The sequence below is a fragment of the Panicum hallii genome, chromosome 4 (genome assembly GCF_002211085.1).
Source record: "Panicum hallii strain FIL2 chromosome 4, PHallii_v3.1, whole genome shotgun sequence".
Lineage (NCBI taxonomy): Eukaryota > Viridiplantae > Streptophyta > Magnoliopsida > Poales > Poaceae > Panicum > Panicum hallii.
Genome location: NC_038045.1, coordinates 3,766,625 through 3,778,953, shown reverse-complemented (window position 1 = coordinate 3,778,953; position 12,329 = coordinate 3,766,625). Strand labels below are relative to the sequence as shown.

At 51.2% G+C, this 12,329-nt stretch overlaps 2 protein-coding genes and 1 long non-coding RNA gene across 4 annotated transcripts; all 3 read right to left on the bottom strand.

Annotated features, from left to right (window-relative positions):
- Positions 1-1,171: 1,171 nt before the first annotated feature.
- On the bottom strand, positions 1,172-3,020 carry LOC112888766 (transmembrane protein 230-like). 2 transcript variants are annotated; one of them, XM_025955089.1, is made up of 2 exons: positions 2,540-2,991; positions 1,172-1,525 (listed from the first exon to the last, which is right to left on the bottom strand). In XM_025955089.1, the coding sequence occupies exons 1-2, from the start codon at positions 2,727-2,729 to the stop codon at positions 1,404-1,406; spliced, it is 312 nt and encodes a 103-aa protein (XP_025810874.1). In that variant the 5' UTR covers positions 2,730-2,991; the 3' UTR covers positions 1,172-1,403. The 2 variants fall into 2 exon arrangements, with proteins under 2 accessions (XP_025810874.1, XP_025810875.1); XM_025955090.1 differs by lacking the exon at positions 1,172-1,525 and adding an exon at positions 1,844-1,991 and having other exon boundaries at positions 2,540-3,020.
- A 531-nt stretch (positions 3,021-3,551) lies between these two features.
- On the bottom strand, positions 3,552-6,539 carry LOC112888769. Its single transcript, XR_003227915.1, has 3 exons — positions 6,072-6,539; positions 5,884-5,932; positions 3,552-5,807 (listed from the first exon to the last, which is right to left on the bottom strand). It is a non-coding gene; the product is annotated as an uncharacterized LOC112888769 (long non-coding RNA).
- Positions 6,540-10,660: 4,121 nt separating this feature from the next.
- On the bottom strand, positions 10,661-11,987 carry LOC112890150. Its single transcript, XM_025957026.1, has one exon. It carries the CDS (start codon positions 11,709-11,711, stop codon positions 11,247-11,249), a length of 465 nt encoding a protein of 154 aa, XP_025812811.1. The 5' UTR covers positions 11,712-11,987; the 3' UTR covers positions 10,661-11,246.
- Between the last annotated feature and the right edge of the window lie 342 nt (positions 11,988-12,329).

Sequence of the window (12,329 nt, the reverse complement as noted above, 5' to 3'; positions counted from 1 at the left end):
CGTCCTCAGTAGCAGACTAGCAGTATTGTTCCATCACCCAAGACCTCCAACGCTTCGACGAGGGACGCCGTTCTTGGCATGTGTATTGTGTGCGCCTTGACCCACCCACACGCTCGTCTCGGAGTCCACCAGGAGCCAGACGTTTGTGTAGGTGCCGTCCATGCGAGACCGTACGGTCTCGACCATGCCCAAGGTGCCCTTGAGAGCTCTCCTATCGTCGTCTCCCATCTGTCCTCCTCCTTCTCCTTGGGCCACTCGGCCGCCGGGGCCTCGACCGTCGTCTTCCACTCCTCGCTCTCGAGGTCGAGACGGGCCACATGGCTCCTGCAGGTGGGCGCAAACGGGTGCCCCGTCAGGAAGTGGAGCACGCCATTGACGGCGGCCGTGCAGCCATGGCATGAGCAGGTGACCGCCGCTGGCAGCACCGGCACCTGCCTCCACGAGGGCTCCCCGGCACCTAGCGTGGTGCCCCTAGCGTGGTGATCTCAAGGCAGCAGCCGTAGTGGAGATCTGTGTGCCGCGGCGAAGGCCGGCTCCGAGATGAGGTCGCGCCACGCCTTGCACACGCACCGGAAACGGCAGTGCGACCTCACCGGCAGCCTCGCTAGCACCTCGAAGATTACGTCCTCGGGCAGCGAGACGCCGCCGCCGTGCTTGGTTTTCTTGGCCCCCGTTAGTTAGTTTTTAAGTTTATTTGTATCAATCACGCAGCTGATTAATTCGGGGCGTTTGACAAGATCATCAAGAACTCGCAAAGGTTGTTGTCCGACTTCGACCAGGATTCAGATTTGAAATCGATATAGTACGTGATCAGATAGGACTCGGGCTTCGAAGCCACTCTGTACCCGCTACAGAGTCTGTTCTCCAGAGGAGCCAAAGGAGCATAGGCGTTCAGGTTCAGGGTGCACTCTCGGTTCAGGCTCTATCAGAGTACCTGCATTTGTGTGGAATCCATTCCAATGTTCCATAGTGTTTATTGACTGTTGGAAACATCTGTTTTTGTCATCAGGTTGCATCATATTACACAAGTACTCATCCACATCACCTGATGACCTGACTCATACGCTTATGAACAGCAGTCACAAATGCTTGCGTGATTCTACCATTCAGCAAAAGTCGGCAGCTGATCAGACACACACACACACACACACACATGAGCACATTCAGTACCAGAGCATAATCGCACAGCCGCATAATGAACAACTTCTCAGGCGGTGGTAACAACATAGTGTTGCGATGACACGTTACGGTGGTGTTCATATGTACATATCACCTGCCATGCTGTCGACTTTATACAAAGGTTAAGGAAACAGAGATACAGAGAAAAAATTAACATGTATGCCTACATTATGTCCTTGGATATTTGGATGGGACGATCGAACCAGGAACGTGTCATTGCTTCTTCACATAGGAGGTATGTTCGAAAAGGAGAAGCCCTTGTACCCTTTGTAAGCATAGTATGCTATTCTTGTGTAGTAGAACCCTGGGATGAACATTACCACACCCAAAACTGCAAAGAAAATGCCTGTATCCAGAAAAATTGTGGGTGCAGAGATCAGGCGATGAAGAGAAAAGGATAGTGGTATTTTATATATTTGTGGTAATTTTGGCACAAATTCTACTTAGTGTTATACATCATCAAAACTTTTAAAAGTTTAATGCACATGCACACTCTGCAAACTGTTTGGAAACTGCAAAAGCAAATCCTCCAGACTGTATGTTATCAACACTTTCTTACAAATAACATGCAGCACGCACTTAAAGGCATTACGCAAAAGTATTTTGCAACTAGTGACTCAAACAAACAGAGTTTTCCAGCAGGATTCCCTTAAGCTGCCAACATGTGGTCTTGCGAACACTGCTGCGTTTAAAAATGATCCCATATGTATGTATGTGAGGCCACATCTAGTTGCCAAACACTGTCATTGGCCCTTGATAACTTCCTTGGTTGCTAGTTATCTGACGGCTCCTCAAAGTCTCAAACAATCTCTCTGCGTAAGGATTTTCTTCTCCTAATTAAACTAGGATAGCAAACAGAGTCCACGGATGTGACAATACAGGATCCTTATGCTTTTACAACATTTGGCTCTATCCTTTTTTTCCCCATCTTTATTAGCAGAAAACCTAGTGGATGTTTAGAGTCATACACATTCAACATGGCTGTTTAAATCCTAGCTAAATGTTCTGCACGGAAGCCTTTGTCTTGTCTAGAAATATGATCTGCACGCTTAACAGAAAACTAGTCTTCCAATTTTTAACGCCATCAAATGGTTTATCCGGTCTAAAGTCTAATCCAGTTGTATTATGAAAGCAGTAAAGAACATTGTTTTTTTTTCAGTAAAAGGATGTTATGATGTTAAGATATAGAGAGCACATCAACTAATCGAGGGCCTTAGAGACAATTTAAGTAATATAAATCCTCCCATCTCAGTCGTGCCGAACCTATCCGAGTCCAAATTCCCAACACAGGACCCAAATCGTACGACAATGAACTGGTGAAGAAAACAAGAATACAAATAGGCACAGGTTGTTGTCTCACCGTGGGCGCTGTCGCCGCCGACTTGGTGCGCGGCCATGTAGGATCCCGCGACGACGCCGAGGACGCCGAACGCGAGGAGCGCCGCGGCGAACGCGATCTCCTTGACGGGCGCGCCCCGCGGGCCCCCGACCGCGCCGCCGACCAGGTCGTCGTCGTCGGTGATGGAGAAGGCGTGGTCCACGTACGCCATGCCGTTGGATCCCGCGGCCGGAGGTGGGGGCTCGCCTCGCCTCGCCTCGCCCGCCCGGCTGCGCCCGCGGTGGTTCCGTGATCTGGAAGCTCGTGGAAGGATCGGGAAAAGCGCGGGTGGGGAGGAGGCGGAAGCTTGCGGGGCGCGCAAAGGCGACGGGGAAGAGTCAGATGCGAACGCGCGGTCGCTTGCCCCGGCCGTTGCGGGGTCGCGGCTGTGGATTCTGACAGTTTTTTTTCCCTTTTCTTTCCCAGTTTTTCTCTCCGCTGATCACTTGATTTCAAACTTCAAAGGCGAACTACGTTTTTCAACTGTTTTAAACAGTTATTGTTAATTTAAACCACTGTAAAACTCAAAACTGCACATTTGCCATTACAGTAGCTCAAACCCAACGAAATTCACAAGTGCATGACACGAAATTGGCAAAGCAAGTTGTTTAACGGTGGTGCAAACTAGCGGTTGACAATATTCTTTTTCCAGGGCAACAGGTTTGGGTTTGGATTTTCATATTTATAAGTAAGGATGTTGCAGCTTTAAGGAGTGTTTGCTTCTAGAGGGCTAAATTTTAGCCCTGTCACGTCAAATAGAATTTTATTATTTAGGAGCATTAAATAAAATCTAATTATAAAACTAATTGCGGAATCTTTTAGTAATGAGGTATATTAATCTGCCTCCAGCAAGCTTTGGATGCACGATGGAGACTCATGCCACACCACCGTCTCCACCTCTCCACAAGCTTGTTTGGCCAATTCACAAGCTACTCTATTACAAAACCTACTAGCATGTATAACGATAAAAGCTTCAAACCGTAGACTCCGCTCCTGAATCTCCATGAGAATCGGAGCTATCACTGACTGATTGTTGTTTCTGTTCTCCCACAGGGCAGCGACCTCCTGGCAATCCGTCTCGAGGCTTAAACGAGTATCACCATGTCTCTCTGCCAGGACCATGCCTTCCCCTGCAAGCATATGCTTCAGCCATCAACGCGTCCATGCAGTGATTATACGCTATAGCTTGTGCTTCCAGGAATCTGCCTTCTTCATCTCGTAGGACACCACCTGTTGCGCCTTGCCCGTTCTCGGTTTGAAACGCAGCGTCCACATTGCATTTTATCCAGCCCAGCTCTGGTTTCACCCACCTCGGCTGCTCCGCTCTTGGTTTGTTTTGCTTTGGTGAGTGTAGAAGCTGCCAGAGATCAAAGGCTGTATCCCTGACCCAGATCACCGCCTGTCTAATAGGCATACCAGCTTCTCCATGTCTTCGCTTATTTCGCTGCATCCAGAGGGACCACATGCCACAGATGATAATAGCTCTCTGTTTCGCTGTCCCAAGCAACTAGCAAGTCTCGTGCCCATGATTCTGGATGTAGTGTAGGCAATTTTACCTCAGTTAATTCTTTCGTTTGTTCCCAAAAAATATTTACGATTGTGCAATCCATCAACATATGCCCAATTGATTCCTCATGACTTCCACACGTGTCACAGGTAGCCACAGGGAACACCCTCACCTTGGGGGGCACATCAAGCTTCCAAATGCGCCGCCATGAATCATCTCCTGAGGTTCCCACAGCTTCCACATCCTCGAGTTGTTGTCTTCTGGTATCTAGGAGCTTGTAGGCTGATTTAACCGAGTAGTTTCCATGCTTTTCCGGCTCCCAGGACCATAAATCCTCTCCTCAGCCTCTAACCGGGGTTCGTAAAATTGCATCGGCATCGATTCCGATGGAAGACGCCCTCACCACTTCGTCATTCCACTGGCCACTTCCTGAAACAAGTTGCTCTACTCGGGATGAGGTCATGCCCTTCTTGTGGCACAATAGGTCTGCCACCGAAATGCTGAGGAATCCATCGATCCTCCCAAATACGTGTGCTTGAACCATCCCCGATTCGCCGAATCAGACCTTTCTTGAGAACTTCTCTTCTTGCCAGGATTGTACGACAAGTGAAACTTGATCTCCTTTTCTTTTGCATTCTAGGAAACCTGAGTCATGATAGTATCTTCCTTTCAACACTCTAGCGCACAGTGACTCCGGCCGTGTCATGAGACGCCAGCCTTGCTTGCCAAGCATTGCTAAATTGGAAAGCTTAAGATCATGAAAGCTCATACCACCCTGGTATTTCAGCTGTATGAGGTGCTCCCATCGCAGCCAGTGAATATGATGATTATCTGCAGAGCTTCCCCACCAGTAGTTAGCAATAGCTTGTCTCATCTTCTTGCATCTATTAAATGACAATAAAAAGCAGCTCATGGAGTACATAGGAACCACCTGCGCAACTGACTTGAGAAGAATTTCTCTACCAGCACAGCTCGCCTCCCTTCCACTCCAACTTCCAATCAATCCCTTCACCCTCGTGGGCATATACTCAAACACCTCCTTTGTAGTTCGTCCAACAGAAGTCGGCAATCCCAAATACTTTTTCAGCTAGAGCTTCCCTGTGTATATCCAGACGATTTCGAACTTCTTCTTTTGAATCGCCAGAACAGTTCTTACTAAAGAATATAGCTGATTTGTCCTGATTAACCATCTGCCCAGATCCTCTATTATAAATATTCAAGACCTCTCTTAGGCGATCGGCCCCTCTCTGCGATGCTTCCGAGAAAACAATGTCATCATCCGCAAAGAGTAGATGCGAGGCGCATGGACACTCACACGCACACCTCTGGAAATATGCCGCGGGCCGATCTCTCGAAGAAGGCGCGAGAGTCCCTCCGAGCAAATCAAGAATAAATAAGGTGAGCGCTCGGATGAGCTCGCATGCAGTAAAAAAGGCTGGGTGCTGGTGGAGCAGGCAACCGAACAGAATCTCTTACTAGCCTGGCTGCATGCAAACAACTAGGAAGGATGGCGCGCTACGCTGCGCCCGTCTAAGCTGATTTTAACTAAGCAATATATAAGGTGATAATAACATATAGAGTAAATAAGTGTTTCAATCGGGATAAAAATAAGTGTTTCAATCAAATCAATAATAACACCAATAGCCATAAAGACTGTACCAAAGTTAAAAGCGTCAATACATGGCTACAAAATCTGTAGTTAAAACATGACAGGTTCCGCAGAATAGCCAATCGATGGTATTGCTGCACAGAGGAATGAGATGTTTACAAATTGAAAAGAAATTGAAGAACTGTTTGAATAAACAGGGCTGGAACTTACCTGAAAGAGTTCATTCTGCTGGTCAACTAAGTTGTTTGCATCCCTCAAACTGCAAGCACAGGGAAAGAAGAAAAAGAAGTGAGTGCTTGCATTCCAAGACCAATCAATGGAGCGCACGCCCATACCCTGCACGACAGGGTCTTAGATGGTGCAGTGTGCTCTCCTAGGGGCGACGTAGAGGCCAGTACCGGCGACGTGGACATGGCGGGGTGCTGTAGGAACTCGTCCATGACGCCGCTGGAGACGCCGTGCGGCTCCGGCAGAGGGGACGCGCTCCCACTGCCTTCTTGTCCTCTCCTTGGGTGGAGGCCGCGAGGAGCGGAAACGGGGCAGGATGGCGTCGCCGGCGGACGCTCGTGGCTCGCCGCATGCATCCTCCTACAGTCCTACTCCCGCACCGTACAATATTATTGTGTTATCACCGCCTGCCCTGCCGCCGATTCGCACCACACACGGCACAAAGCAGCCCCGCACGCAGCGGCCGTGGATGGCCTGCGCGTCGAGGAGGCCGCCGCCACACCCCTTCAGGCACCGCACAATGAGGCAGCAGGTGCTACGCGAGGAAAGGGACGTCGCGGGCGCGGGCTCCTCGACTTCGTCGTGGGGCACGGATGACGGATGACGCGAACGGCAGGGCCGTGAGCCGCTGTTCCTGTGGACGCGTGGGCGTGGACGTAATGGACGGAAGCATGCAAGACGATCAGCCTGCGTTCTTGCGTCAAGCCTACGGAACGACGGGATGTCTGCCACGCTAATAGGATGTACACGCGGCAGGTAGAAACGGATCCTAGTGGCCAGATTCACCGTGAGGCCAGGGATTTCTTCGGGGATAAGAGAGAACTTATAACCAAACAAAGAGCTCTTGCATCTAGGTAGCCTGGCCAGCCAGGGCCTGCATCGTCGATACGAGGCAGGATGGGGTGTGAAGGAAACCAATCGCACCCGTAGGTACCCGCTTTTTAAAAAAATTTTAGCAAGGCTTGGCGAAATCCAAGAGGGAAGTGATCAATCCAACCATGGACAAGGAGGCTGGATTTTATGCCTGTACAATCCGTTGCCGCGAGAGAGGAGTAGTGGTTGCACCCCACGAACAAGGCATGATGATCGCCCAGGTTCTTGATCTCAACCAGCGTCTGCGCCGCGAGATCCACCCGGGGCACCTTGATCCATCCCGTCCTCCACGCGCGATCCTATCCTCATCGGCCACGGCGGGATCTGCCACCGCAGCCGCCACGGCAGGATCGGCACGGCGGCGGCGGGCTGCCGGGCTCCATGTTCCTCCACACCTGAAGCCGGCAGCCTAACCCAGGGGCGTGGAGGAGGTAGTTGGTGGTTCTCGGCCTCGGCCTGACCTGGATCTGGAGACGGAGTACGAGTGTACGACCCCCCTCGATCTCGAGCGCCGGCCGGCCGCGGAGGTCGAACGCGTGGATGGCGCCGTCGTGGCGCATGGCGTAGAGTGTCCTGCCGTCGCAGTGGAAGGCGCAGTCGCAGCGCTCCGTGTTGCCCGGCGGCGTTCTTATCCTAGTCCAGTGCGCGTCGCCCGGCCTCGCGAGTAGAGCTGGTAGTGCGGCGGCCTGCGGCCAGTAGAGGAGCACGACGACGCAGCCGCCGCCGCCCGATGGGTCCGACGAGCTAGATGAACGCGGTGGTAGAGGTAATCAGCGAGCACGCGTGCGTCCAGGCCAGCCGTGGGAGACGCCCGGCCAGAACCCCCCGGGGATGGAGGCGCCGTTGAGCGCGGCACTGGGTAGGACCTGCCGTCCGGTGCGGCAGAGGTCACGGACGGCGACTCGGCGAGTCCCTCGAGGACCGTGACCAGCATGTCGGCCGGCAGCTCCGAACAGCTGGTGGGGCCGCGCTCGTGGCTTCCGGCCATGGCAACGATTTGATCGATCGATCGATCGTGCACGACGCCGGCTGCTCTGTTTGGATTTTTGGAAGCGAATCGCATACGCATGCACGTGCGTTTAACGGACTCCACGTAAAGATGGTGGTTGAGACATGAGAGCGATTCCGATCCGACCACGTCGCTCCATCAGTGTCGCAGCTGTTTGTTGCTGGGACGGATTTCACGGGCCGAAATTACTCGCAGCGTCAACATTTTTTTCACTCCCGTACGTTATTGGGCCTACACCAGGCCCTAGTTGTTTGATGGTGCGGCAAAAAGCCGGAAAAGAGAGCGCGTCAAGCTAGAGAGCCTTTTGGGCCTCAAACCGGCCTACGCAAAACCTAGCCGCCCCACCTATTCATACACGCTGCCAGCGAGTAAATTTCAGCTAGGAACAAAGTTGGTAAAGTTGAACTCTACAGTCCCTCCGCTTTAACCTTTTTTTCGCCCTTCAAAGTTCAGTTCAAATCATCAAAAAGGCAACGACTGAATACGAAGAGAAGAGCAGGAGGCCGAAAGTCAGCCTCTTTTCAATTTGTCAAAAGTCAAAACTAACGCCAGGTAAAAAATCATCATTTTTTCGAGGATGAAAAGAAGGCAATAATGCTCGTCAACGCTGCGAGATTCCTTCGAACTCGAGGGCTCAAAATTTGGCGGATGGGTGTGGCCACGTGTGCACGCGCATTGAATTCGATCCAATACGAACATGAACATCCAGCAGCATGTAACGGAGGGCCAAAGTACAAGGGGGCGCACAGCGGCGCAGGGTCAGGAGTCAGGACGACGGCGCGCACGCCATGTGCCGGCCGGCCGGAATGACAGCGCCGGCCCGTACTCGCCGCAGACGGCAGCTGCACGCGGCGACGGCGACATGCCATCATTGGTGCTCCCCCATGCACCCTCCGATCAGCATTCCCAATTCAGCAACCACCCCGCTACGGCCTTCTAGCGGTCTTCACGCTCTTATTTATATACCCTCGTAAACTGTTCACCCTGCAACACATTTTTTTTTTGGGGAAATTAAAGTTAAAAGTGAAAAATGTGCGAGCCGGAGGACCATATGTTCAGTTTAGTTAATAAATCAGAAATAATAGGCATTTGAATTCACGTTGAATATGATATTTTGGTTGGCCTGGACCTACATCCACGCCACAACCGAGTTAGGAATATATTGTTCCGATGATAAATCGAGATAAACGTATACAATCGATTATCTTTTCTTCTGCGAGAGGTATGCAATTATCCTCGCATACGCAGGTTGGAGAAGGAAAACTTACATTTACATACCGCGGAATATATTGTTCCGGTTGATTACTCCTTTTTTTCTCCCAAGCATGATAGCAATAGCTCTGTACCTTTAAATACACATGTAAAAAAGGGGAGAGGGAGAAAAAGAGAGGTGTCATAAACATTGTGAACCCTTCGAAAAGAACTTGGAGGTTTGAAAAACCAAAAGGAGGCCGGGGGTACCTTTCCTTATTATCCAAGGCACAAACAGGCGTACGGCTCTTGGAGCCTAGTGGGGGACATGCATGCATGCACGTACACCCGGCAGCTCAACGCCCACTATACACTGCTAGGCGCCAAATCAGCTGCGCGCATCGTTGGTGTGCCCAAGGAATGTTGAAGCGCACAAATAAATCCGAGTTTTCCTGGAATGTTGATGCGCCAGGAAACGAACAAGAAAAAGAGCCAACGGACGCTGGATAATTCAACTGCAAATATATATATGTGCAAGTGCAAGCCTGAACGTATGCGCCCGTCGTCTTCCCGGATGCGATAGTCGGGTGCCTACTTGCTACTCCAGTTTTGAACTTTTGGGTGGTACACACTTGGATAGGTATCCTGTTGTCCCGGCAAAAAAAAAATCCGTTCTAAAGGTTATTAGTGTGTGGTGGAGGGTATTTGTAATGATTAATTTAGTTGCTCCAGTACTGCACATTAAAAAAAACGTAGCTTTTTTCCACTTTGTGCCGACGCTCGCATGTCCAATCCAAATCTTTTCAGCGTATCATTTCGGGATGGTGAATATTAGTTTATTTCTGCATAGAAATATAGTTTATCGAAAATATTATATCATGCACTTTTGAAGTCATCACTTCTTTATTGTTTTTTTAAGTATTTAAGGATCGGAGAAAATTTTCTTTTTGTTGAGTCTGAATTCTGCTCAGCTCATCCATCCTAGCTAGTTTAGTTTTCTTGACCTGTCACGAGTGTGTTTCTGCAATTTAAGTAAGTGAAGCTCGCTCGAATTCAAAAGGTTTTCATAAACAGTGTCCAATGTGTATATACCTTGAAATTTAAATATTTCTGTATGAAAAATTATATATGGATATCTATTTCAAAAGTAAAAATATTGGGTTTTTTTTTCAGAATTCCAGCGACGCTGGGCTCAAGCCAAAAGCTCTAGGGGGTCAGGCTTTTTTCAGGATCAGGCAGCAGGTCTAGTCTGAACACTTGTACAGTTTCTTGATTGATTCTGCTGCATACTAGCTTTCTCCATCGAGGCAGAGAGAAAATTTAAATATGCAGGAAGTTGTACGTGAGCAGTTTGGGAAATGGGCGAATCATTAAACCCTGAATGGAGCGGCCTTCGCCTGGAAACCAGACCTGCTCAGATCTGAGTGCCCTCTGCGGCTTAACTGCCCTTTTCTCCAGATCTGTTCTGCCCTCTGAATTCTGCTCAGCTTATCCATCCATGCATGCACCTCTGCACTCCGGTTAGGTAGCATCCAAAAGGACTGCAGGCCTGCATCTAGCAAGAGGACACGATTTGGAAGCCGCTCACGTCAGGATTCAGGACCGTTCCTCCCTATTCAGTGCCTCTTCCCCCTTCTGAAAACAAACCCGGGAGAAAAAACAGAGATACCAATCACACTGAAAGGATAGCTCCAAGACACAATTTTCAAGAATTGGAGTCTCCATGGGAAAATAGAAAATGTGTGCAGAGGACAACAGAACAACCAAGATCATACATTCAGAGAGATTTTTTACAGCTTCTGGCACAGACCATTTACAGCGATTTCTGGAAGGGGCGGGCAGGGGAATTTGTATCCATTTGCAACAGAGAATTTGCAGTGAATTCCCAGAAATTACAGTCTTTAACTCTATACCCCGAGTTGCGCGAAGACAACTGTGCGTAGCCAACAAATGTAGCATATTTACAATTCGATTATTCAGACTCGATCGATCCAAGACGCGCACGCTGCACACACACTCGATCAGCAAGATCTGACGAAACAAAGGCGCATGGCCATGGATGGTACTAGCCTTGGTGTCTTCAGTGCTTCCAAGAAGCCAAGAAATTGCCCTCGATCCCGCTCGCAGCAGATGGCGATTGGCGCGCCGCCGACCGCCGGAACAGAGAGGTAGCCAGGCCGCGCGCGAGGCGACGAGGGGATCGATCAGCACTGGATGAGGAGAGCATGGCCTGTGGCATGCATTCTGCCTGACGAGCGACGTCGCCGCCGCTTCACCCCACGACGAACAGGCGGCGGATCTTCTTGGCCGCCCGGGGCGGCGGCGACCTGTCCGCGGGGCCGCGCGGCACGAACACCGTGGAGAGGTCCTGCGGCACGGGGAAGAAGGGCCGCTGCAGCCCGGGGCGGTCACAGCAGCGCTTCCTCTTGGCGGCGGCCGCGGCGGGCGACCTCGCCGGCTTCCGCGGCGCCGGAGGGCACACCGTGGCCGGCCGCAGCAAGCACGGGGACGATGTCGGCGTGCTGAAGACGGACTCGACGACGTCGATGCCGACGCCCACGCCAAAGCCTACTTGCCGCGGCAACAGGGAGCTCACGGCCGTCGGCGTGACGCAGCCTGTGTCGGCGGCGTCCAGGTCGTCGTTGCCACGCCGAGCCGTTGCGGCGCCCCCGCTGCCCGCTGAGGTCTGGATCGGCCGGAGCACAGCCAACTCAGAGAGGTCGAGCTCGACGCCCATCGAGTGAAATCTAGCACACTGAGGGTCGAGACGCCTGCAAAGAGCTAGCTGACTAGCTCTCTCCAAGAACCAGCTACCTAGGTCAAGATCAGGGTCTTCGCGTCGTGTGAATTGCGATGAACAGCAGCTAGCTCTCAAGCAGTGTGCTCACGCTCTTTTGTAGCGGTGTAAAGGAAGAGGAGGAAGGGGAGGAGGAGGCAGGCGTGATGGCGAGGAGATGGAGGTGATGATGATGGCGATGGGGAGGGAGCCAAGCTAAAGGAGAGAGACGGCAACAGAATTATATGCAGGCAGGTAGCTGCAAAACAAAAGGCTGCATGTTAAATAGTCATTAGAGAGAGAAGGAAGAGAGGGAGCCAGGGAGGGATGAGGAGAGAGAAAGCAAGGGGTGGTGCAAATGATTGTGGGGGGAATGAGATAGAGAGAGAGAGAGAGAGAGGGCGGGCGGTGAAACTTTTGGATCGTGCAGATCGCACCTTCTCTTCCATCCCTCCTCTCTCTCTCTCCCTCGCCGCGCACAAGAAAAATAGGTTTTAATAATCCGGATCAGATGCCGTGGAGATCAGCGGCGCCAGAGCAGAGCAGGCAGACACAGGTGGATGGGTTGCCGGCGGGGCG